This window comes from Cupressus sempervirens, chromosome 3 (genome assembly GCF_028749045.1).
Source record: "Cupressus sempervirens isolate cs-2001-9-10 chromosome 3, ASM2874904v1, whole genome shotgun sequence".
NCBI classification, from domain to species: Eukaryota; Viridiplantae; Streptophyta; class Pinopsida; order Cupressales; family Cupressaceae; genus Cupressus; species Cupressus sempervirens.
In genome coordinates this window covers 869,167,364-869,194,990 of record NC_143120.1, presented here as the reverse complement: position 1 = coordinate 869,194,990, position 27,627 = coordinate 869,167,364, and the positions used below count along the sequence as shown (strand labels likewise).

The window sequence follows — 27,627 nt, the reverse complement described above, 5'->3', positions numbered from 1 at the left end:
CTGAACAAACTCGAGAAGCGGCTATTGGCACAATGGGCCATGAAGGTGACACAGTGCAGGCGCAAAGCATGGCATGATAGACACCTGAAACTGAACAAGTTCCAACTGGGACGGTGTTGAAGTATGACGAACGAAACGAAATCAAACGACGCAAGTTTAAAGTCAAATGGGTCCGGCCATACCAGATCCGTGAAGTAGGTGATAACGGAGCAATAAAGTAATGGACGCTGGACGGGTAGGAAATTACAGAAACAGTGAACGGTTCCAAGTTAAAAATATATCATGCACGAACTGTTCTGCTGTCGACAAATATCGAGGAGCAGTAAAATTCTGGGAACAAAAGATATAAAAATAAAATAAAATAAAAAGGAAAAAAAATTAGAGCAGAAAAGTTATTACAGTCACCGTACGGCAGCTTCAGCAAGCCACTGATCGCCGTATGGCCTTTTTAAGAGCCCTCATGGCCGTACGGAAAACACAGTCAAGGATTTGCAACAAAACACCATACAGACTTCTTATTATTCCACCGTACGGCGATCAAGGTTGAAGACTACGGCACATTCGGAGGCACCATACCGTTCCTTCACACACTGTATGGCAATCTCAGGCAATCCATGCATCTTAAAATAAGACCGTACTACATCTATGGTGGTAGGATGGAACCGTACAGAGTACAGTGAAGAAGGCACGGGAATATCACAAGAAGCAAGGCGTACGGTGAAAGAGGCCCATACAGCATTTGAAGAAGGCAATTAAACCATACGATAGAAAGGAAAGAAGGTTGTTTCAAGGAGTTCAAAGGCTGGGCTTCAGTTTCCTGTTTGGCGCTGAGTGTGTTGGTACAGGCGCTCCAGTATATCTCGTAGTCGTAAGAAGAGGTCAAACGAGTACTGTACGACCATCAGAAGGGAAAAGAAAGGGGGAAGCGTACGGTCAAGGCACGAAATAAAGGAAGAGCCATTTTCGTACACCAAGTAGGGAGTCGTACAAGTAGAAGCCAGGAGAGGGTCGTACGCAACCGTACAGACTTAAAGAAATGAAAGGAATTTTTGTGTTGAGGGATAACTGAACTTACCTAGCAGAAGAATAAATGGAGTCAGCAGGCAAAAGAAAGAGGAAAAGAGAATTGGAAGAATCTACAACTGGGAAGGGCAAGAAAATGTCGCCCGCAAGTAACTAGAGTGAAGGCACCAGTAGTAGCAGCAAGCAGAAGTGTAAGGTACAGGCACCTGCAACCGCTGAAATCACACTACAAAATATAGCATTCGAAGGACTGAGCGATATCAACTACAAGAAGTGGTGGCAGGAAACCCCTGATAGTTATCCAGTAAAAGCTAGCATTAGAAGAGCACAAGTAGAATGGGCAATTCGAATGCCTGTTTTTTGCATCCGGAACTACGAGGGTGCTCTGCACACCATGATCGAGACGTATGGCAAGGCCTCTCGGAAGAGCACATTTCCATACCTGGGAAGAGACCTAGTAGTTTCATTCAAAGCAGTAGATTTCATGCGTGTTTGGCATACCAAGGCCGCAAGGGAAAAAGGTAAAGCTCAAGAAGATTTCCAAGGAGGTAAAAATGTTTTTGATCAGACTGGTATGCGGAGACATGGCTGAAGCAGAACAGGAAATATTGGCTGAAACATCAAAAGGTAGGGGATTGAAGAAAACAGACATCCAGGAGGGACAGTGGCGATGCCTGATGGATTTAGTCAAGAGTAGACTTACTGGATCAAGTAGGGCATCTAATATCTCCTTTCCACAGGTATCCATGATGAACGGCATAATGAATGGGAAGGTGTACGATTGGGCATCTGTGCTGGTTGAACGCATGCATGAATTTATGACACTCTAGCATAAGACATTTTATATGCCATAGGCCTCTTTCTCGATGCTACAACGCAGATGATTCCAAAAGACAGGTTGGAGGTGAGACCTGAACCATTAGCCCCCGAGGAACCTCCTATTATGCGGTGGAAACACTTAGACTCAGCCAGTGGGCAAAAGGGCACTGCAAGGCAAAAGAGACCCCAGCTAAATACAGGAGGTGATACAGACAGTGGTCGGCAGGAGACATCTTCTGAGAATAGCACGAGAGAGGAGGAAGGGGAAGATGATGAAGAGGTTGAGATTGTCACAGCCACCCCCTTGTTATTTTTGCGCCCTACGTTGTCCGCCACTTCCTGCCTAGTCCCAGCAGGGGTGCACATGGCATATACTAGGGTTTGGACAGACACGACAACCGACAGTGATGACTGCAGCACCACAGCAGGTGGTTACAGTAGTTGCACCCTGGTAGCACGGGGTAAGACCTCCCCCAGTCTGACCGATCAAACCAACAGTTGGGTTTGCTGTGGGGTTTGCACAAGTGGCAGAACCCGTCAGCCGAGAGAGTATGCCAACCCCTACTGAAGCACAACCAGTACCAGAAATCGTGGCACCTACAGCAAAGAGTGTACCGGAGGAGAGAGAGGAGACTACCATGGAGGTACCCGAACTACCAGTACCAGAGATAGCAGAGAGCTAGAATACGCCTAGTGTACACTTAGATGTATTGGGTTGGGATGCAGTAGTTACGGTGGATTCAGCACTCTTAGCATCACCTGAGCGAGATAGGGAGAGTCGAACTCAAAGGCTGAGTACCTACTTCAGTATGTGGTTCCACCGTACTCCAATACCTCAGATGGCCTACATATAGACACCCACGCAAGATGAAATTCCAGAGGATAACACTCAGCAGGCATAGGTAGCGGAGCTAGTACAGGATGTGGGACCGTCACACAAAGCTATTGAGCATATGGCGGAAGTAGTAGAAAAGGCTGTGGGGGTATAGCAGGAACACCCAGTGGCGTCAAAAGCAATAGAAACACACCTTGCTAATATAGCTGCTCTAGTGACTCAAGCTCATCAAGTGGTGGCATCTGCAGAGGCGCAGGCTTTAGACTCAGTGGTGAAGGAGCTAGACGGAGTGGTGTCTTTTATGAGATCAGGATGTTCGGCTGCCTTTATAGTTTGCTTTGAGGATAGAGGTTGGCCAAGCGTGGAAACTACGGAAATGCGTTAGGATTGGGCCGCCATGGGGAGTCCGGGTTTGGGGAGCTGGATAGAGACATTGACTCAAGAGATTGAGAAAATATTCACGAAAGCATATTACACACTTCGGAGGAGCCAAGCGGATCAGGTAGCAGTTGATGTTTACTGTACAGGGTAAACGGTTTATTAATGCATACAGACAGTAGACAAGAACATATAACATAGCAATACTCCTTTTATTATTCACATACATGCCGAAGAGATTACATAGTGCTTCCAATGATTATTACAACCATGATCCAAAGTTGTACATATACCATTCCAAAGGGGTGACTCAACCCCATCGGCTATTTTATAACTTCACTGACAACATGCTAATCTACCCGTCGGCTATTTTATTACTTTACCGACAACAGTTGAGAGGGCTCGGGAGGAGTCAGTTGCCAAGTTAGCCATGGAAAGGGTGGCCTGGAAATCCGAGAGGGCAGCCTTGATAGAAAAACAAAGTCAATTACAGCAATTGGCAGTAGAGAAGGAGAAGCTAGCAGATGAGAAAGAAAAGGAATTAGGAGAGATCGTTGGGATGATGCAGTCAACTTTGGAGCTTCAAATGGAAGCGGAAGCCAAATTGAAGGTTCGAAAGGAGCAAGTCTACAAGCTACGGGCTAAGCTAAGTGAACTGAGAGCACGGACACCTACCATGCCAGGGACCCATCCCCCTGCCTAGTATCTATGTTTTGATGTAATTAGTTGTGCAATTTGAGTTTTGTTACATTGTTGTCCGGATACGACTTTTCTTTTTGGGGGGGATGATGTTGTCAGTATAATTATAAAGCAGCCAATAGGTAGATTAGCATGTAGTCGGTAATTGTTATGTAGCCGACATGTAGTTGACGGGCCCCTTCAAGAAGGTTCTTCGGAATGGTATATGTACAACTTTGGATCATTGTTGTAATTATCATCGGAAGCACTATGTAATCTCTTCGACATATATGCGAATAATAAAAGGAGTACTGCTGTTACATGTTCTTGTTTATTGTCTGTATGCATTAATCTATTTACCCCATACGGTAAACAAAACTGCAGAGATTAGTGTCTTAAATCTTTGTTCATGGTAGAGCGTCTATTTAGCATTTTGTGGTCTGCCATTTCAACATTTCCTCACACAGCTGGCAACGTTCATTTCTAATGATCTTGGAGCTGCATTTGAGAACGTTGGAGATTGATTGTAATCCCTTTAAGGTTAATAATTGCAGATCAAACATTTCAGCAAATTACCAGGTTCTTAATTATTATTCAAGAATAAGTAAATAGTTTTTGGCGAATGTTATTTCTGCAAGGGTATTAATTGAATATTTGTGCCAAGGAAAAACTGAAAGTGGAATTTGCTCATCTTGTTTTTATTGTTATTCAGGCATTGCATTCAGCTAGTCTATAGTTGAATAAGTGGGGTTTTATTATTATCCGGCATCATTCACATTTTGAGGAAAAGGATCTGAATGGAATAGAAAAGTAAAGGACAAGTATTAAGAAAATCCTTAGAATCGATAAGGTAATGAAGGGATGAGGCTTGGATGAAGTGAATCACCATTTTGTACTCAGCAAAATACATTAGGAATCAGTCAAGGAATCGGAAATAAAGATGGAATGACTATAACATTCTTGGAAATGTGCAATTTGACTAACAATATCACATGGGGACCATGTTAAGTTGAGAGGAAACATGCATGAGAATGAGAAAATCAGAGTTTTGATTAAGCATGGACATGAAGAGGTGGCCCTTAGACCCTGGAAAGGATTTTGCAACTTCAAAGACATGAAAGATAAAACAAGAAAAAGTGGTTAAGGCAAGGTAAATAAGGCACACAAGTAACTAAGACGGAAATAAGGCTCTAAAGTGGAACTTTTGTAAAAGGCTCCATACTGTACCAATCCTTGTGCCTAGACAAGGTTGGATCCGTTTCTATCGGTTCAATCAGCTCCTGATCCTGCAGGCAACTGGCCTATTGTTTCTTTGTGCGGGTGGGAATGCCCTTAACCACCCACAATTGAATCTACCTCTGCATGCATGCACTAGTGCCCCTGGCCCATAGCAATAATCTGTTTAGGGGGAATTGTAGGGTAGGGCCCAAAGCGACTGGATTAATAAATAACAGGCTCCGTCCCCCTGCATTAGAATAGTAGGGCACTCATTGAACACATGATAAGTCGCAAGAAAAAGAAAGAAAGGGGGTGCACTATGTCTAGAGGCAAGGAATATGCCCAAAGTTGGAGAATCCCAAAATGATCAAACCTTGTGCCTATACAAGGTGAGCCCCCCATGTTTAGTGACAAGAAAAATTGCAAAGTCAGAGATGGCGTGCAATGTGAAACGGTGTGACAAACACTCAAGGTAGAAATTCGTTAAAATAACTCTCCACACACCTATCCTTGATGCATCATTTTCCACACTATTTCCCAAATGACCCTCTTAATGTGGCCTTTATACAAGTGCCCAATTTACAAACAATAAAACAAAGGAAAAAGCAATTGATAGCACAAATCTAAGAGACGCGACCTCATGCACTAAATTGCAAGAGTCCTGACTTGTCTATAAATAAGATGATTTATACCCCATTCCTCCAATATGACAACCCTAAGACAAAGATAAATATTTTAGGAGGTGGGCATTGATTTGCAATGGTTACAATAGTTTCTCCAGAAGTTGATTGATATCTTCCATAGTGATTGAGGACAAAGCCAAGTGGAATGATAAGAAGAATAAATCAAAGCTGCATTTTGAAGATTCTTTTCGATTTGCAATTACGAGTGTGTGATTTTTCTTTGTGCCTTTCATATAGTCTTGTGAAATCAATAGGTTTTTGCTAAGACAAAGAAACCCTAGTTTTGAATAGCAATGTTTATGAGCACATAAGATTTGTGAAATTCCAGTCCTGAAATTACTTGAAACAATCAAGGGGTCGTGTGAAACCTAAAAATGAGCAATGTAGGAAAGCCTCTCATGAAGAATCATCTTCAAGACAGTAAAAGTTTGCAGACTTGCAAGCTGTTGAAAATTGCAAATTTTCAGCCAAATACAAGATGAGTCATTGTTGCCACCATCTTGTCAAGTACACCATCATGGATGAGGCACATAGACATGCATGTGCCAGAATTTGCTATTGCATGGAAATCCGGACTGAGTCTTCTTAAAACTGCAGCATACAAGCAGTCTTCATTTAAGAGGAATGGAGTAAAGAAGCTCAAGCCTTGCTTCTACAGGCCATTCAGGACCAATGGAGGACTCGAGAGGTCATTTATGAGTGTGTGCTGCAAAAGCATTGTAGAATTCATGATGTGTTCTGTGTCTCATGCCTCAAGAAGGCACTTGCGCAGCACATTACTCCCACGATAGAGCTACCTCCCTTGGAATATGAAAGAAAATTGATCTTGGTTCCTAAGGAGATCATTGACACCATGAAACAAAATTTAGAAAACAATAGCATAACAAAGTATTTGGTCCATTTGAAGAACCTCCCTGTAGATGATGCACTTTGGGAAGGACCACAAAATTTGAAGCAACCAAATTTACAGAAGGAAAACTATCATGCCACCTTGCTCAACATAAATAATTGAGTGTCCCTAGCCTATTAGTTTACATCTTGTAGGGTAAAGGGGTAATTTGTGGGTAATAAATCAACAATATACCTCAAGTTGTAACTTTATTTTATATTTTTTAAGAGGAAACTTTTTTTTATTATTAAAAGGGGGTTCATAATTAAAATTTGTGTTAAGAAAATTTGCTCAATGTAATGTTATTTTGAAAGATATTTTCTACACATTTTAAAAATAAGGAAAGTTATCTAACAGTTAAAAAAGAGAGATAAAATGAGAGGCTGGGCATAGGAGAGAGGATCCATTTTTATGAATCAAACCTTTAACTTGAGACCAAATGTATGTTAATCTGCTTGCCCCAGGATAAAAATCTTTAGGTGTTCTATTACAAAAATTATTAAATGATAGTAGAGATGGTATCTAAAATATCTTATTTTCAAGTTCTAAACTGGCGTACCAGATTAACAGAGCGTGGTATCCTCAAAAGTGAGTATGCTGAATTTGGAGTATCATTCTTATAAGTTCCATTGTACCAAATGGTCACATTGAAGTTCTTTGCATTTGAGTTCATAAAATCATAAGCTGTCCAGAATAGAAAAGTTCAAAATGAATATTACAAAACACACTAGAAGAAAATCTAATTGAGATTCTATGGGATTCTAATAGAATTTGCATACCTGCAACAATCTCATTTATTTTTCTGGCAGAATTTCCTTTACGATAACCTTGGAAAAGTTCTTTGTTTACAACTGATGAGTTATCACGCCATATAACCGAACTTTCCACACACTGCATCTCTGCAAAGCAACAAAAACATTAGATAAAATTTAATTAACATATCTGTGAATCTTTAAACGAAAGCACAATTACTTACCAAAGGGTAATGTAATTCCTCCTAGCTGATAGGAACCTACAAAACTTGAATTTCCTTGACATGACGATTGAATGACGTATATAGGGGAAGAAGTCAGAAATGCAGGCTCTATGTAATTTGTTATCTCAGGTTTGCTGTCAGTTCCCTGTGATAACCAGTAATTCTCAAATTTCATAAATTCTAAACACATTGTAATTAAAGTTTAAAAGTCCTTGAAAGCGAACATGACAGGTATTCAAATATGTACTAGGGGAGAAACTCACAGGAATCAAAACCGAAAATGTTTTCAGGGGATCTGAAAAGTTTGTCGAAAGAACAGCTGTCACTAGTTCCCCTGTCAAGGCTGCAAGTACAATTCACTTTGTCAATTACAGTTGTAAATGAGATCTGCATACGATTATTTGGGGCCACAGTGTAGTAAGTTACATCAATGAAAGCAAAAACAGAGATTTCAGTATTAATTTGCCAATCGCTTTGGTTTCTTGATTCTTCTGTAAAAATTGAAATTTCTTTCTTTTTGAAGCTCAGAAAAGAAAACGTCATTAATTGTGTTTTCTATATAGATAAAAAAAATACTCACAGCAAGTGTAAAGGTGAAAAGAATGAAGAAAGCATATATAATATATATAACATTCATAGCATAAAGAAATATAATAAAACTGTGAAGAAGACATACTTTCTGCCATAGATTTATTATTCCCCGTGTAAAGAAATGTCACAGGGCAAGAGTTATCTTTTAAACAAGAATAGTCTGGAAGATCTGTGAATTCACTAGAATCAGATTTGACAGCTCGATATTGAAGGCTTGGGACTTGCAGAAATGCAGGCCACTCTGGAGGGTTTGATATTGCACAAGCACCAACTTGATCTGAATCTGAATACTGTATACCACAGACCTCTGTAATACGACCAGTACCATTTGTTTGTACACGTTTGCAACCACATTGATACTTGGATGAATTCAGCTGATTGTTTATCAGCGCTTGTACAAAGAACAGAAAAATACATAGCAGAAGTGGGAAGATGACAAGACCCAAATTTGTCTTCAAATTGCGTTTCTGCAAGACCAGGCATTGCATGAATATATCTTCTTGCATAAGATGTCATTTTAATATTTTTTAAAGACCAATGTTTATGTATGAACAAGCAAAAACTTTCATGTTTTCATAATGCTTGAGAATGAAAGCAACATCCCATTGTAGAATCACTGCATTCCATCCCTTGAAAAGAAAGTACCAAAAAGCAATAACATAAGCTATTTGAGATATAGACTCCTCTCACCAGCAGATAAAGTGAATCTTTCAATTAGAACACTGTTTATTCAGGCATGCAATGTGTAGCAATTACAATCTTTAATTATTGTATTTAGTATTGAAGTGAAAGGAATCAGCTGGACAGATATCATCTCACATCGCACTCAGTACATTGACTATTATTCAAATAATAAGGCTTGATAAGTTACTAGAAATGAAGCAAACAATGCAAAAGCTCCATTGACCATATAGCTTTAAACCACTTGAGATTGCAATACCTTGCATCATAAACTTCAGAAATCTGCAAGGAAAACAAGCTAGCAAATCCCTCTGATAAGGAGCCCAGAATTGTGACATGAAAGATCAGATTTAAAGGAACTTACCCAGTAGATTTCAAATAATTCCTATCAATCTGAAACACTGAAAATTCCCTCAAAACTTTTATATTTTGATTTCCTAGACTAATCTTAGGAGATTGTGTAAGAACCCCAACTCATTCTAACTTTACTTTTGGATGTTTGACATTCTGTCAAAACCTTTGCATGCAAGCTCAGATAGCACTGTAAGATCCTGTTCCAATTCTGTTATAATTTTTCAATTTAGAGTGTCAGCATTTTATAAAGCATTTGTCATGCTAAGTCACAATTCACTAGTTTTTTGTATTCAATGCTTGTTTGTTATTCAATGGGGTAATTTCCTCAATGGTGCTTAAAAAGAAACCTTGACACAACTTCCAACATCCTGTAACACTAATAATCATACTGGCAAATACATATATAAGTGTAATGTCTTCTCTTTCTAGGATTAACTTGAGGTGAGTAAAACCTACAAAAGAGATGTCAGAATCGAACAATAACAAGTCTAACTATAACATTCTACCCCAGTTCTAACCCACACCTTAAGAAAATCTCCAAATCAGGTTTCTTAACCCTTCGTTATTCCACCGTCTTCTTTGGAATGTACCCCCTAAGGTGTCTTCTTGGAAGGGACATTCCCTTTCCAAGGCCTTATCACATATGCATATGTTGACTCATCAGAATATTTTAGCACAAGGAGATTATATTAATCTCAGTCATGTCAATCAGATGGAGATTACTCTCTCATGTTGGCATTGTTATATTAATCTTAGGCATGTCAGTTAAATGGAGATTATTAGTCTCACATACCGGCATTATAGAGATTCATTAATCTCAGGCATGTCGGTCAAATGGAGATCATTAATCTCAGGGATATCAGTCAAAGGGAGATCATGAATCTCACATACCAGCATTATGGAGATTCCTCAATTTAAGGCATGTCATTCAGATGGAGGTCATCAATCTCACATACATGCATTATAGGAATTCCTTAATCTTGGGCATATCGGTCAAATGGAGATAATCAATCTCACATACCGACATTATAGATGTTATAGAAACATAGTCGTGTGAGTCAAATGGAGATTATCAATCTCTTCCACTTAAGGCGTTATTTTGACCAATTCATAAAATATAAAAAATCCTTCTTATTAATAACATTAATATATATTATTTATTTGAAATTTTTATGTGTGCATATATATATAAATATATATATTGACATTGGTAATCTCATTTAAAGTGAAATGAATGCAATTATACCTTTAGTGACTTAGTCCTTACGTGCAGTTTAGGACGTGTCACCTTTACACACTGCACCTAGGTCTCTTTTGCTTTTATATTCCAAGTCCACCTAATCACTACTCTTTCAAGGTGGCTTCCTTTATCAATATTTATGTTTTCATTTTCAACTTTCCTTTTTCCCCTTCCTCCCATGCAGTCCCCATACCTTTAATACATCTCATCTTGAAGGGGTCCAAGTTATTCTCTAATTACTTACCAATAGCATTCAGTTATGTTAATACTATTTAGTTCATGGGTCAACTTCTTAATCGATGTTATTTAAAAGGCTATTTAATGATGTTAGAAATGTTTGGTTAATGATACCACAATTACTATTTTTATTTATAATGATATTTATTTGTTAAAAAAGGATATTAACATGGATAATATTATTAATAATATAGGCAACAGCTCACATCTTGGAGGTCTTGGATTTCGGTCTACTTGAGCTTAACAAATAATAATAATTAATCTCGGTTTTGGCTCATTATCCATCAAAAAATAATATTATTAATAATATATTTGATATTATTATTATTTGGTAACATTGTTTATTGAAAACATTGATAAATAAGGATAAGGAGCTTGTTACGAAACTATTCATATATGGAAATATGGTGTTCCTATATCTTGACATATTCATTAATATTGATCAAATTCACAATTGTATACATTACATGGGTTTATCTTAATCGACATTCACTGCAGTCCCTTTGCCCCAAATTTGCTTGTCCTCAAGCATTTTAATAACCTCTATATGTTGTTAAAGAAGACATGGGAGACTCCCATATCCCTCAAGGTAAGGATTGTTTGATTTCTTAAGTGTCATTTGATTCAAAGGGCCTACCTTGAGTGGTCTTTGTCCTTTTACTAAGATTATCATCATCATAGGTCTCTTCTATTTTGTTCATTTTTCCTCTTTTACATTGATGACAATGTCTCCAAGGTTCCTTATGTTTAAAACATAGGCTTTTCTTGACTAACTCCTCTCTTTCTAGACATCAATGTTCCTTGCTCCAAGGTTCTTTGCACACATAGAATGGCCTCTCTTGGGGATTCCTTATTAGCCTTCATTCTGATAAGAGGTTTTGGATGAAGATTTCTTGGGTTTTTCCTTAGGTGCACAAGACTCGATCTTTTTTGCCTTTCTAATGGCTTCCTCCAAGTTCTAGAGTTCAAAGGGTTTTACGAGGCATTTATTGGAATCCTTAAGCCCTTCCATGAACATATCAGTGAGTTGCCCTTGGGATTGATTTAGGACCATCACAAATTGGTCTTCAAATTGACTAGCAAATTCCTCTAGCATCTAGTTTGTTTGAGACAAATTAGCTCTTGGAAGTACCATTCAGGATCTCTTTGGTCAAACTTACTCTTTTGTCTTTGAGTAAATTAACTATAGGTGGTGATTTTTGGCCTAGAGAAGTGAGACCATTATGCCACCACTTGTGGGATGACCCTCTTAAGTGGAATATGGCAAACTTAATGGCACCTTCCTCAGTCATGGGGTATAGGGATAAATTTGTATCTAATTTTTGAACCCATGATTAAGCAGTTTCCTCCCTTGACCCATCTAAGCATGGTAGTAACACTTTACTTACTTTCTTATTAAGGTCTTTGTCAACATGATATTTGTTTTTATTTTTGCTTGCCATTGTTTTGATTTCATAATAATCTTTAAAGGGAACAAGCTGCAAGATATTTGAATCCATCCTTGGCTACGTTTGTGCAATTTCTTCCACACTATTTGTGTTTGGTTTCTCTTCTTCCATGACGAGTTCTACAATTGGAATGAATGAAGGAAACATATTTCGGGGAAATGAATTTTGTGACGAAGATGGATTGTTTGGATTGGACATTTCATTACGATTATTATTGTTTGACTTTTGTATGGCTTTAAGTAATATTTTGTTGGAATCCTCAAACTTTCAACTAGTTCTTTCAAACCTTTTATTGGTTTATTCCATGAAGCTTCTCAACTTTTAAGTAAGTTGTTTTGTCATACATCTATGGTATGTTGATAGGTTTGTGTGGGCCAAAATTTGTCACAAGGTGGTAATATTATGCTCTAATAGCATGTAATGTCCCCACTAATGAGGACAAGAGTACCTACAAAACTAATGTTAGAATCTATAGAGTAATAAATTATATTTCACTATTTTACCCTCTATCCTAATCCTAACGTTAGATACATCTTCATATTAGGATCGATAACCCTCTCAAGGATCCTTAGGTCCATGGTTACTTCTTCGTCTTCTATGAAGTGCTCCCTTTAAGGTCCTTCCTAGACGAGACATTCTCTATCCAGGGCCCTTGTCACATATACATATATTAATATCTACATATTATTCTGGCCTCATAAACTAATTAAAATCACTCTTTTCCTAATGGGACTATGTTGATTTTAAGCTATTAAGATCACTCTCTTCCCAAAAGGGCTCTTGTGATCTTAACAATTAATCATTTTTCCTAATACTACATATTTATACATATACCTTTTTTTTTTTATATATATATATATATATATATATGTCCACTCTAAATTAATTATAATAAATCCTTCCCTTTAGAAATAAAATCATGTTTTCATTATATATAAGAAACAGAAAATGAAAATAACATATTTTACTTATTATTAAGGAACTTACCTTTTTGTCTTATCTTATATAGAAACTTATGTGGCTCTTAGTGCTTTTCCTTATGCCTTTTGAAAGAGGGAAGATTTATTTAGTACCTCTCTCCCCATAATATTTTCCATGTTGTTCATTTGTGAGTCCACCCTAATGTGCTTCCATTTTGGGAATGCAATAATATATTTGATGTTTGAACAGCCACAAGTTTTTAATCTTACCCCACTAACCTCTTTTTTTTGGATAGTTAACATTTGATTTTGTATTGATATTAAAGAGAGAAATTACAATATTGCCATGTGTAAAGAAGGCCAAACACCTTACTACCTTATATCTATCCAACCCCATCCATACATATTTGTTTTAACAAAAAACATTCAGAGTATTAACACCCTGCCATAAACACTAGCTGCCCGAACCAACTAGTCCACCCAAGGAAAAAAACAAAAAAGTGCTCAAAGAGCGATCATCAACGCCCTCCATTAGCTACATGTTGCTACTCCTTGAACCAGCGAGTTGCCTCCTCCCGTGTGAATGTTGGAGTGGCTCGATCAGCCAGCTCAAGCCTTGTCCTTGGCTTCCCTTGCAACACTCAGTGACACTTGTTGTTGTTTCCTTTCGCTTCATCTAACAAAGACACATCCACCCACATGCCCTTCACCATGGATATGCCCCCCTCCCTCTGGTTTTTCTTCACAAGTTGATGTCTCAGGATCTGTCCTAGGGCTAAAACGCTCTAATGCGGTGTTGCCTTCATGAAACCCCACTTGTCCTCATCTGATGCCTAAGTCCTTGCAGAAAACCCACAATCTTCCTCCAGCCCTACTCTGCTTTTGGAACGTGCACCCCTTTTGGACTTGCAGAAGACCAAACAACCAAGGGTTGAATAGAGGATTCCCCCCCACCAATCAATCTTCATGGCTCTTCTCCCATCTCTATGCCCACACCCAAAACAACATGTTCCATTATCTCTTCCAATCCTTGCAGCCACTATAGGTTGACACAAGCTACAACCACCCTACATACTTCCTCCTTCGTTTCACCCACCATTAAAGTCAATGCCACAAAAAGTGAAGCCACGTCCAAGTTCGAGCGTCATTTCCAGTAAACATCCAAGTACTCTGGCCCACACATTTGTTGAATGCCCTCCAAGAAATCCAGATCATCAAAATTGAAGATGTTCTTCAATCACCGAACTGAAATCTTCCCATCATAAGTTTGCGTCTAGTTATCTAAGCCCGACGCAATATTCGCCTTCATATTCGTTGCCCTTTTTTGAATCTATTTGTTATGCCCTGGCTTCCTCATAAAACTTGCTTCGAACACTCTGGAAACAAGCATACGCCGGGGTACCAAGTAATGATCTCACCATCTGACACGCACTGAGGATTATGATCTATGGGAGCCATTAATTGATGAAAGTTGTCGGGGGATGGAGCCATAACTAAAGTTGCATTCCCCATATGATCAATAGGAATGCATAAAAATTATTATGTTTGACCATTGAAAACTAACTTTATCTCTTTAATCTAAACCAAAAAGACTAAGGTCTTCGTATACTTCATTCTAAATCCAAAGATGCATTTGCGCCCATGTTAGCCAGTTTATCTGCCACCCTATTTGCTTCTCAGTAGGTGTAGGAAACCTTAAAATCTTCAAAATCCAATAATAGTCCTTTGATCTGCTGAATATGTTGATCAAGTTGTCATGCTTCCATCTTCCCTTTCTTTATTCCATTAATGATTATCTCCGAGTCCCCTTCTAGGTGGATTTTTCGAATGCCCAATTTCGCTCCTAACACCAAAGCCTCTTTTGTCGCACAGCATTCTGCCACATTATTCGTGCCATCATTCAGACGTTTGGCCGTAAAGGCAAGAGTGTTGCCCTCATGATCTCTCGCTACACAACCGCACCCCGAGACCCTGGGGTTTTCCCTGACTGTCCCATTGAAGTTAATTTTAACCCATCCTTCCTCTGGTGGAGTCCAACATACCTCTCCCCTTGACGGATTAGGACTAGCCCTTCCAAGCCCATGAATGGGTCTTACCCCACTAGCCTTAATGCATGAAAGATTTTGATTATTTAGTGTTTGAAGGACTAAAATACTTTTTTGCTTCCTTCCTTAATTTAATATGAATCAAATACATTTTTTTGTCTCCTTCCGTGCCATGCCCTCATCGTGCTCCTACTATTTGTAGTGTGTGGGTACATGTGATTGGTCATGTTTCTTTCCATGTGACGTGGCCGTTATTTGATTTAGTTTGAAGTTTTTAGTATAGTTAGGAATAATTATTTTAGTGTATTTAGGAATTATTAGTGTGAAGTCAATCTAATAGAATATTTAATAAACAGTAATTTAATGATGTATTTTTGTGATTAGCTCATTTGTTTAGAGATGATTATTAATTCTTCTATTATTTGTGTATTGCATTTCATTTATTGGTAAATATTTCTTACTTGTGATTTAGCTCTATATTGATTGATCGATTTATTAGTAATTGTTTATCTAGTAATTAATTAGTCATTCTATTGATATCTATTTATTTTCAATCAATCATTTAAATAATTTAGCAAATTCATATTATAACGAGGGTCATCACAGTCCTACCCTCCCAAAATTGTTTGTCCTCAAGCAATTACAAAAAAATTATTTCATTCTCCTAATTACACCACTTTGGTTAATTTCCATGTTGGAATTCAACATTCCAACTCAAAGTAGAGGATAAATTGATTGAAGGTTGTGAACGGTTCAACTTTGATTGGTTATATGCTAATTAGGTTGGTAGAAACATGATTGGTTCCTCCTTAATTTTTGGTAATTCACTTATCAATTAATTTGTGCTTGATGATCAATATAATGATTGATAGATCTCAAAATGTCTTGGTTGGAGCTATTTGTTATTTTCAACTCATCAAGCCAACTTGAATTGTTTGATTGATGGTCCTAACATGAATGTATGATTGATCTAAATAGTTACAATTTCTTATTGTGATAGATAATAATTCATTTAATGATTTCTTTAATAAATGACTCAAATACCAAGTGTCCCTTGCTTCTTGCATGCTCTCCTTAGAAGGATGGAATTTTGAATGTCACAAGGCACTAGACACTCATCTACAAGTAGGCTCCATCAAGGCATTTGGAAACCATACCCTTACCCATCTTGGAATATTTTCTCAAGGCATTTAAACCCATACCCTAAACCATCTTGGAACTCACCTATCTCAAGAAGATTTACTCTACATCTCCCAGATTGACAAAAATCCCTTATATATCATCATATGTTTAATCATGACTTCGGACTTCATTATTACTTATATTCAATAGTTTGATTTTTAATGATAAAAATGTTTATAATTGTATTTACCCTACAGGATGACAAGATCATTGCTCTGATACCACTATAATGTCCCCACTAATGAGGAAAAGAGTAATTGCAAAACTGATGTTAGAATTTATACAATATAAATTATATTTCACTATTTTACCCTCTATCCTAACCCTAACCTTGAAGATGTCTTCATATCGGGATAGATTACCCTCTCAAGGATCCTTAGGTCCATGGTTACTTCTTCGTCTTCTATGAAGTGTTCCCTTTAAGGTCCTTCTTGGAAGAGGCATTCTCTATCCAAGGCCCTTGTCACATATGCATATGTTAACATCTACATAATATTCCAGCCTTATAACCAAATTAAGATCACTCTCTTCTAATGGGACTCTGTTGATCCTAAGCTATTAAGATCACTCTCTTCCCGAAAGGGCTCTCGATCTTAACAATTAATCATTTTTCCTAATACTACATATTTATACATATACCTTTCTATATATATCTATATCCACTCCAAATTAATTATAATATAATCCTTCTCTTTAGAAATTAAATTATGCTTCCATCATATATAAGAAATAAAATAGAAAATGAAAAATAACATATTTTATTTATTATTAAGGAACTTACCTTTTTGTCTTATCTTATATAGAAACATACATGGTTCTTAGTGCTTTTCCTTGTGCCTTTTGAAAGAGAGCAGATTTATTTAGTACCTCTCTACCCATAAAATTTTCTATCCGATACATGCCACCTCTTAATTGTTTTCCATTTGTGAGTCCACCCTAATGTGCTTCCATTTAGGAATACAAAAATATATTTGAATAGACACGGGTTTTTAATCTTACCCCACTAGCCTTAATGCATGAATGATTTTTATTATTAAGTATTTAGAGGATTCAAATACTTCTTTGCTTCCTTCCTTAAATTTTTAATATAAATCAAATACCTTTTTTTCTTCTTCTATGTCATGTCTTCATCGCACTCCTATTTGTAGCATGTGGGTACATGTGATTCGTCACATTTCTTTCCACGTGACGTGACCGTTATTTGATTTAGTTTGAAGTTTTTAGTATAGTTATCAATAATTGCTTTAGTGTATTTAGAATTATTAGTTTAAAGTGTATCAATAGGATAAATAGTAATTTAACAATGTCTTTTTGTGATTAGCTCATTTGTTTAGAGATGATTATAAAATCTTCTATAATCGTGTATTGGATTTCATTTATAGGTAAATATTTCTTAGTTGTGATTTAGCTCTATATTGATTGAATGATTTACTAAAAATTGTTTATCTAATAATTATTGGTCATTCTATTGATATCTATTGCTTTTGAATCAATTGTTTAAATAATTTAACAAATTCATATTACAACTAGGGTCATCACATAGCACTGTAATGTCCCCTCACACTATGGTTAACATGAGGTGAATAAAACCTACTAAAGAAATGTCAAAATCAAACAATAAATAGTCTAACTATAAACATTCTAATCTAATGCCAACCCACACCTTAAGGACATTCTTCTTGAGCGCACCCCCTAAAATTTCTTCTTAGAAGGGACATTCCCTATACAAGGCCTTATCACATATGCATATGTTGACTCATCAAAATATTTTGGCACAAAAAGATTATATTGATCTTTGATCATATCAGTCAAATGGAGATCACTCTCTCATACCTACATTGTTATATTAATCTCAAGCATGTTGATCAGATGTAGATTATTAGTCTCACATACCGGTATTATAAAGATTCATTAATCCTAGGCATGTCGGTCAAATGGAGATCATCAATTTCAAATGCTGACATTATAGAGATTCCTCAATCTTAAACATGTCGGTTAGATGGAGATCAGCAATGTCACATACCGACATCATAGAGATTCCTTAATCTTAGGAAAGTCAATCAGTTGGAGATAATCAATCTTGAATAATAACATTATAGAGAATATAGAAACGTAGTTGTGTCAATTAGATGGAGACTATCAATCTCTCATATCAGTACTATCAAAGTTTAAATCAATCTCTTCCCCTCAAGGATGTACATTGACCTCTTTATAAAATATAAAACACTAGATAAAATATATTATTTATTTAAAATTTCTGTGTTTACTTATATCAATGAATATATATTAACATTGGTAATATCTTATTTAAAGTGAAATGAATGCAATTATATCTAAGTCCTTCTATGCAATTTGGTCTGTGTCACCTTTACAAGTGCCTTGGTCTCTTTTGCCTTTTATATTACAAGCCCACCGAATCAAGACTCTTTCATGGTGGCTTCCTTATTTAATATTTATGTGTTTATTTTCAACTTTCATTTTTTCCCCCTTCCTCCTATGTAGTCCACTTACCTTTAATAACTCCCATCTTGAAGGGGCGTGTAGAAGGAAATTATGAAAAATAAAATACTTTAACTAGTTGTTAGGAAAAGGCATGTACCAAGGGTCGCGATGGTTGGTTCTCATAACCAATCCAAGAGCAATATGTAAGGATCATAAGGGATGGGAAGGGTGTGGTAATACTAAAGATTATTGGTATTGGTAATGTAACTCTCTAGTACAATCAATAAAGTTATATTTTGCCATTTTTGTATAGTATTCACATTAGTGGTATGAATGTTGCAGAAACATTGGTAATTAGACTTAATATATAATTTTGTACTTGACATTAGACTCTTCTGTTTCTGGCAAAAACATTTCTGGTGTTATTGCCTAAGTACAAACCCAAGGTCTAAGAAGACGAGGAGAAGATGGAAGCATAATGGGTCAACCATTTGACTAGTAGACAGTGATAATTGAGAACAACATCGAGGAGGAAGAAGTTAGGAGGGAGGATCAATTGACACAAGATCTTGTGCACGCGTCTTGGTGGAGAAGCTAGACACAAAGAAAAGTAGGTTGTTATATCAAACCTTAGGGTGGTCATTCAGGATTCATCCCCCTTAGTTGGAAATCTACGTCAACCTCCAAGGCCAAATGATCGTTACAGTGGTAGTTGGGCATGAAGAAGCCTCCCACGGAAAGTAGGTTGTTATTTCAGCTCTGGCACCTATGACTTCTGTCATGTCCCCATTTTGGAGGCAATTTGATTTAATTAATTTAATTAATTAGGTTGTCCAAAATAATGAATATTTTATGAGGATGACTAATTAATTATTTTAATTAAATAAATAAATGGTATTAAGTTAATTATTTATAAAGTTATCAAATAAATAAATATTAAAAGGTAACTTTATATTTAATTAATTTAATAAAGTGACTTGAATTATAAAATATTTTATAAAGTCACTTAATAGATAAAATAAAATAATGTTCTAGAAGCTTCTGGAGAAAGTGGAGGAAAAAGAATAAATAGGCACCCTAAGCTTCATTCTACTCATCCAGATTTGTTGTTGTTGATGTTGATGTTTGTTGATGTGCATTGTGGAGCCTAGGGTTTCTACAGTAGTCACAACTGGCCATTGAGAACGAAAACTCTCAATTGGTACGCAATTTTGAGGGTGTGAAATATCACTTGAATTATTGCAGCTGGGAAGAAGATACTTCAGTCTTCTATTTGTGCTACATTGAGAAAAAATATTTGAGTACAAAAAGAAGGCCGAAAAAGCAGGCCGAAAAAGCAGTTCGAAAAAGCAGGCTGAAAAAGCAGTTCGAAAAAAACAGGCCAGAAAAGTAGTCCGAAAAAAGCAGGCCGAAAAAGCAAGTCCGAAAAAGCAATCCAAAAAAAAAAAGCAATCCGAAAAAGCAAATTCGAAAAAGCAAAGAAAATTATTACAGCCATCTGCAATCAGGGGTGGCAGCTAGAGAGGCACGACTTGTGTAATGTCCCCTCTTTAGTTCGACATGACATTGATCATGGATTTTGCCTATTCCAGACTCTCGTAGGCAAATGGTGTGGAGAGAGAGTCAATTCTGCGGATCAGATGGTCATATCTTGCTCTTGAAGAAGTGTTAAGAGGTTATATTTTATTATTATGTGTTATTGGGGCCTACATGTTATAATTTTAAGTTGAGTTGCACTTTTTATTTTATAAAATTACTTTATTATAAAAAGTGCATTATAATGAGATTTTATAAAGGATGTTTCTAGAAGTTCTAGAAAAAGTGCATTATAATGAGATTTTATAAAGGATGTTTCTAGAAGTTCTAGCAACTTCTTAGGAAAGTGAATAAATAGAGGGTTGGGCCTCTCATTTTGGACATGCTTGGATTTGAGATTTCTTCTACTTCTTCCATTGTGGAGCAAATTTGTAGTCTCTTGGGTCTGCAAATTATTTGATCTTTGGGAACGAATCACTCCTTTGGATTGGCGACTTTGAGGGTGTGAAATATCACCTAAATTGTTGCATTTGAGGAGTTGGTAATTCAGCCATCTCATTTGGACTTCATTGAGATTTAGTTATAAGGGTTTACTTTGGTTGGAATAAGGGTTTCAGTTGTGCCCTAGCATTTGTGGATTGATTAACAGGGTTTGAAGACACAGTTGTGCATTATTTTCAGACTGCCAGTCCAGGGTTTGGACCCACATTTTTGCTCATAACTCCTAATTGGTTTGACGGATGAATTTCATATTTTAGGGGGTTATTCAGCAACCCTAGGTGCCCAGATTCATTGCTTTTGGAGTGACAAAAAATGCTGCAATATTTTTATCTAGCAGCCGTACCAGGCCGTACCTGTACGACCCTGTCAGTTGGGCAGCAGCAGCAATTTTGTGAGTCGGTTTGGGGCAGATTGTGAGGTCTTCGTGTGGCATTAATTCAGCATTCATATCCGGCAAAATTGGAGCTATTCCAGGTGCACAAACTGAAGTTTTGATTGCCAAAATATTGCATGTTATGGATTAGAACAGTCAGCACTGTCATTGCATAAATAGTTATTTCCAGTCATTAATAACTGTTGTAAAAGTTTCGTCATTTGCATTCCAAATCTGAACTGGGTTATTGTTCATGTCATAACATTGCATTGTCAAGAGCTTGATGTATTAGAAGTGCATAGTTGTGACAGTCTCTCATTGTAATCAATTCTATTTGCTGTCATAAAATCAGAATTGCATTGAGTTTCATATTGTCATCTATCTCTTAGATTGGTAGTGAATTGTTGTTCATACATTATTGGCATCATATATTGAGGTTTCGTTGTACAACAATTAGTAATATTGCAGCCTTATTCGGTTACATGCCAACTGTTTGACAAAATTCCTAAGTCCAGTTTGAGGGTTTCAGTGGCCTTTATAGTAAGGGTCATTACAGTGGTATCAGAGCTATAAGTCCTGCCATCCTGTGGAGGTCTTATAGGGAATTTGGAACAGCTGGATAGAAGGGAAAGTGTTTGATGAAATGTCAAAACACTAAAATCAGAACATTTATGTTTGAGCATGCGACAGAGGCTTTATAATTTCCGCAATACAAAAGCAAGACAAGATAGGATTTCAGACCTGCAGAGCGAACAGTCTAGCTCATCTGTACAGGTGGACATAGAATCCAGTCATACAGACACAGGGGAGGTATTCTTTGATCAAGACTACGACTACAATATGGATAGAGGCGGGAATGCCGGTCCAGATCAGCGAGAGGAAAGATTTTTACAGTTATTAGACACCTTGGCACAGGGACAGCGATTAGCCGAACAAAGAGCACAGGAACAGAATCAGAGAATGGAGCTTATGATGCAGATGATGGCTCGTCAAATGGGGTTGAACGCTAACATAGGTGGAGGAAATAATCAGAATGGTAACAATCAGAATAGGAATAATCAGGATGGGATACATAATGGAGGCGAACAAATTGGGAACAATTTCGATCATGCACCCCAGCAAGCTAGGACAGTGAGTTCGAGGCCTATGATTCCCACGTTCCTTCCTAGAGCTCCAGAGCAGCCAGTACCAGAACCCCAGATCACTGACATACAGGATCAGCTGAGGAGAGATTGGGAAGCAGGAGGTCCAGATTTTACAGCTGCAATCACCTTTAGAGAATATATGGATGTGCGGATGAAGCATATGCCCCGTGGACATGACAGGACTCAGAGCTATGAGCTACGAAAGAAAGTAGGGAAACTTCAGTTACCATATTATGATGGCTCGGGGAAGTCTACAGCAAGAGCTTGGGTTCAAAAACTTGACACATACTTTCAATTGAACCCTATGTCTGAGGAAGAAGCTATTAAGTATGCAGCAATTCACCTGGATGGGTTAGCACACGAGTGGTGGCATCATGGTATGATTACTATGGGTCATGCACACATTACCTCATATGTGGAGTTTACGAAGAGACTGATTGAACGTTTTGATAAGAAGGATCCAGAACTCCATTTCAAGGAGTTAGCTCAACTTAAACAATGGGGATCATTGGAAACATACATTTCAAAATTTCAGAAACTTGCAGTGTTAGTAACAGATGTATCTGAACGGAGGCTATTGGTTTTATTTATGGATGGGCTAGTTGATCCATTGAGAGGGTGGATTAAAGCTCTCAACCCTCCCACTTTGCAGGAAGCCATTAAGAAAGCTCATGACATGGATTCCTCTTCAGCTTCTAAAAATAAATTCCAAGCAAAGAGTTTCCCTTCAGGAAAAGATAGGGACAGGAAACCCTTTCATAGAGAGGCACAGCTACCTAAGGAGGAAAGTAAGAGGTTGGACAAGGAGACACTTAATGACTTGCGTAGGAAGAAGCTATGCTTCTATTGCAAAGGCCCGTATGAGTATGGCCATCACTGTCCTATGAGGCCAAAAGGGAAGACCAACCGAGCAATGTGGGCTTATTACGAAGGCTCAGATTCAGATAGTTCAGAACATCATGATGAGGATCCTGATGAAGCAGAGGGAGAGCAGGAGATAGACAGTGCAGGGCAACAGCAGGGAACAGAGCTACATTTACAGGAAGCACGACTGTCTAGTATCCAGAGAGAGGGATCTTTCAAACTTTGGGGAGTTTTGGCTGGGCAGAAGGTTATTACATTATTGGACACAGGTGCCACACATAATTTCATTGATGCACGATTCGTGGAGAAGCGTGGACTCATTACTGAGGAGTTCGTGGGACTAAGAGTCAAGGTAGCTGATGGATACACTCTTCGTTGTGACAGGATGGTACGAGACCTACCTTTGCGCCTGAACAACTATGAGTTTAAGGCAGACTATCATGTGGTCAACATGGGTGACATGGATATAGTACTTGGAATGCAGTGGCTACATTCATTGAAGGTGGTTACCCTGAGACTAGAGGATATGGAGATACAATTCGAAGTGAATGGTAGGACTCATGTGCTTAAGGCTATCCGTAATGGAGACATCAGGACTATCTCATTTAGGCGGTTGGAGAGATTAACTAGGCATAATGATATAGAGTGGGCAGCAGTTTGTACTTTGACACCTACACAGGAGGAGCAACATAAGACGGAATATCATCCTGATATTCAGAAATTGAGGATTAAGTACGAAAAGGTATTCAGTGAGATTCCACCAGGCAGGCCACTGGACAGAGGCATTGAGCATATTATTGAGCTGGAGGAAGGTGCTAAGCCTATCATGATCACACCATATCGACACCCAAAGCGACTCAAGGATGAGATCGAAAGGACCATCGAGGAGTTGCTAGCTATGGGGCACATCTGACCAAGTAAGTCACCTTTTGCATCTTCTGTTGTTTTGGTAAAAAAGAAGGATGGAACTCTTCGGATGTGTGTTGATTACAGGGAATTAAATAAGAGAACCATTAAGAACAGGTATCCCATTCCTCGCATTGATGAGTTGATAGATGAATTGCATGGGGCTTGTTATTTCACGAAAATTGATTTGAGATCAAAATATCACCAGATCAGAGTCCGTGAACAAGATATTGAGAAAACTGCTTTCAGATGTCATTGTGGGCACTTTGAGTTTGTAGTCATGCCTTTCGGCCTGACCAATGCACCTACCACTTTCCAGTCCACTATGAACAGAGTTTTCCACCATCAGTTGAGGAAATTCGTGCTGGTGTTTTTTGATGACATTTTGATCTATAGCCGATCATGGCAGGAGCATCTAGAGCATTTGGAGACAGTGTTGAGCATTTTACAGAAGGAGTCCTTGTATGCAAAAGAGTCCAAATGTGACTTAGGGATGACCGACCTGTTATATTTGGGACACATTATTAGTGCAGATGGAGTGCGGATGGATCTTGAAAAGATTCGCGCTATTGTTGATTGGCCTCCACCAGAGAACCTTACACAGTTGAGGGGGTTCCTTGGTTTATGTGGTTTCTATCGCAGGTTTGTCAGTGGCTACTCACGACATGCAACTCCCATGATAGATCTACTGAAAAAAGGGGAATTTGTGTGGACTCAGAAGGCACAGGACTGTTTTATGAGATTTAAGGAGATAATGACTACGTGCCCAGTTCTAGCATTACCTAATTTCACGAAGCCATTTGAGCTTCAATGTGATGCATCTGGAGAGGGAGTAGGTGTTGTACTTATGCAGAATAAGCACCCCATAGCTTATGAGAGCAGGAAGCTCAAAGGCCCCGAGCGTTCATTCAGTATATATGATAAGGAGATGTTGGCCATCATGCATGCTTTGGCCAAATTAAGACAATATCTTGTGGGTAGCAAGTTTTGTATTAAAACTGATCATAACAGTTTGAGGCATTTCTTGGGACAGCGGGACCTGAATGATCGCCAGCAAAAGTGGGTAAGTTGCAGGCATATGATTTTGACATCTCATATGTCAAGGGAACTCAGAATGTTGTTGCAGATGCTCTTTCTCGAAGGCCACACCTCACTCTTATGGTTCAGATATCAGAGGATTGGCGACACTTGATTATAGCAGTGTATGCCAGGGATACATGGGCCTCCGATATAGTGGAGTGAACAGTGATTGATACCAAATACACACTTGTAGATGACTTAATCATTTACAAGAACAGGATTTACCTAGTCCCAGGATCGAAGGTTAAGCAACTGATTTTGAGAGCATTTCACGACTCACCAACAGCAGGCCATCCCGGGTACTTCAAGACTTACAGGTCAGTTCGAGAGCGGTTCACTTGGAAGGGGCTAAAAGCTGATGTTTTGCAGTATGTTCGAGAGTGTCTTGTTTGCCAGCAAAACAAACAAGAACACACCTATCCGGCAGGGTTCCTACAGCCACTTCCGATCCCTGACAGGAAGTGGGAGTGCATCTCCATGGACTTTATCACAGGTTTGCCCAAGGTACAAGGACGAGATTGTATTTATGTGGTGGTAGATAGATTAACAAAATATGCTCATTTCTTTCCTATCACCACTACCCACTCAGTAGCTCAGGTGGCAGAGGTTTTCCTTCGGGAGGTTTCCAGATTGCACGGATTGCCTCAGAACATTGTGAGTGACAGGGATAGCCGTTTCATGAGTCATTTTCGGCAGGAGGTATTCCGGTTATGTGGCACGGAGCTTACACCCAGCACTAGCTATCACCCACAAACCGATGGTCAGACGGAGATTGTGAAGAAATGGGTGGAACGGTATTTAAGGAATTATGTGGCAGCTCAGCAGCGAGCTTGGGTCAGATGGATATATCTCTACGAGTATTGTTACAATACTACATATCACATCACTATACAGATGACACCCTTCATGGCACTTTACGGTTATGAAGCACCTAGTTTCTTGGATTTGTTGTTGGGCGACAATCGGGTACCTAGTGCAGCAGAATTATTACAGGAGATGTAAGGATATAGGTGCTACTCTCAAAGATAATATTGCGAGAGCTCAGAACCAGCAGAAGCAGTATGCAGACCAAAAGAGGACTGAGCGTAGTTTTGAGGTGGATGATATGGTTTACCTCATGTTGCAGCCATACAAGCAATCTACTCTTAAGAAGAGTGGTGCAGAGAAACTCAAGCCAGGCTATTACGGACCATTCAGGGTTATCAGGCGAATTGGTGAGGTGGCCTATGAGTTGGAGCTTCCGGCAGACAGCAGGGTGCACAATGTGTATCATGTGTCCCGCCTCAAGAAGGCGTTGGGTCAGAATGTGGTGCCTTCCGCAGTATTACCTCCTTTAGACGATGAGGGAAAATTGATTTTAGTGCCAGAATCCATCCTGGAGAGCAGAGAAAAGCAGCTCCGCAGAAGAGTGATCAGAGAATACTTGGTTAAGTGGAAAGATCTACCTGTTGAGGATGCTACTTGGGAGGGGGAAGCTATTTTGCAGCACCCGACGTTGAGATTGCTTGAGGCCAAGCAATTTCAGGAGGGGCGGACTATAATGTCCCCTCTTTAGTTCGACATGACATTGATCATGGATTTTGCCTATTCTAGACTCTCGTAGGCAAATGGTGTGGAGAGAGAGTCAATTCTGCGGATCAGATGGTCATATCTTGCTCTTGAAGAAGTGTTAAGAGGTTATATTTTATTATTATGTGTTATTGGGGCCTACATGTTATAATTTTAAGTTGAGTTGCACTTTTTATTTTATAAAATTACTTTATTATAAAAAGTGCATTATAATGAGATTTTATAAAGGATGTTTCTAGAAGTTCTAGAAAAAGTGCATTATAATGAGATTTTATAAAGGATGTTTCTAGAAGTTCTAGCAACTTCTTAGGAAAGTGAATAAATAGAGGGCTGGGCCTCTCATTTTGGACATGCTTGGATTTGAGATTTCTTCTACTTCTTCCATTGTGGAGCAAATTTGTAGTCTCTTGGGTCTGCAAATTATTTGATCTTTGGGAACGAATCACTCCCTTGGATTGGCGACTTTGAGGGTGTGAAATATCACCTGAATTGTTGCATTTGAGGAGTTGGTAATTCAGCCATCTCATTTGGACTTCATTGAGATTTAGTTATAAGGGTTTACTTTGGTTGGAATAAGGGTTTCAGTTGTGCCCTAGCATTTGTGGATTGATTAACAGGGTTTGAAGACACAGTTGTGCATTATTTTCAGACTGCCAGTCCAGGGTTTGGACCCACGTTTTTGCTCATAACTCCTAATTGGTTTGACGGATGAATTTCATATTTTAGGGGGTTATTCAGCAACCCTAGGCGCCCAGATTTATTGCTTTTGGAGTGACAAAAAACGCTGCAATATTTTTATCTAGCAGCCGTACCAGGCCGTACCTGTACGGCCCTGTCAGTTGGGCAGCAACAGCAATTTTGTGAGTCGGTTTGGGGCAGATTGTGAGGTCTTCGTGTGGCATTAATTCAGCATTCATATCCGGCAAAATTGGAGCTATTCCAGGTGCACAAACTGAAGTTTTGATTGCCAAAATATTGCATGTTATGGATTAGAATAGTCAGCACTATCATTGC

General features: G+C 38.4%; 1 protein-coding gene across 3 annotated transcripts in view; it reads right to left on the bottom strand.

Annotated features, from left to right (window-relative positions):
* LOC149569542 (ABC transporter A family member 8-like) overlaps positions 1-27,627 on the bottom strand; it is a 189,173-nt gene that overhangs the window by 119,382 nt on the left and 42,164 nt on the right. For all 3 annotated transcript variants that reach the window (XM_089822219.1, XM_089822220.1, XM_089822222.1), the window contains exons 2-6: positions 8,176-8,557; positions 7,763-7,842; positions 7,500-7,644; positions 7,303-7,422; positions 7,083-7,207 (exon numbers count right to left, since the gene is read on the bottom strand). In XM_089822219.1, coding sequence (XP_089678345.1) covers positions 7,083-7,207; positions 7,303-7,422; positions 7,500-7,644; positions 7,763-7,842; positions 8,176-8,557 — 852 coding nt within the window. The remainder of the gene's footprint in view (positions 1-7,082; positions 7,208-7,302; positions 7,423-7,499; positions 7,645-7,762; positions 7,843-8,175; positions 8,558-27,627) is intronic.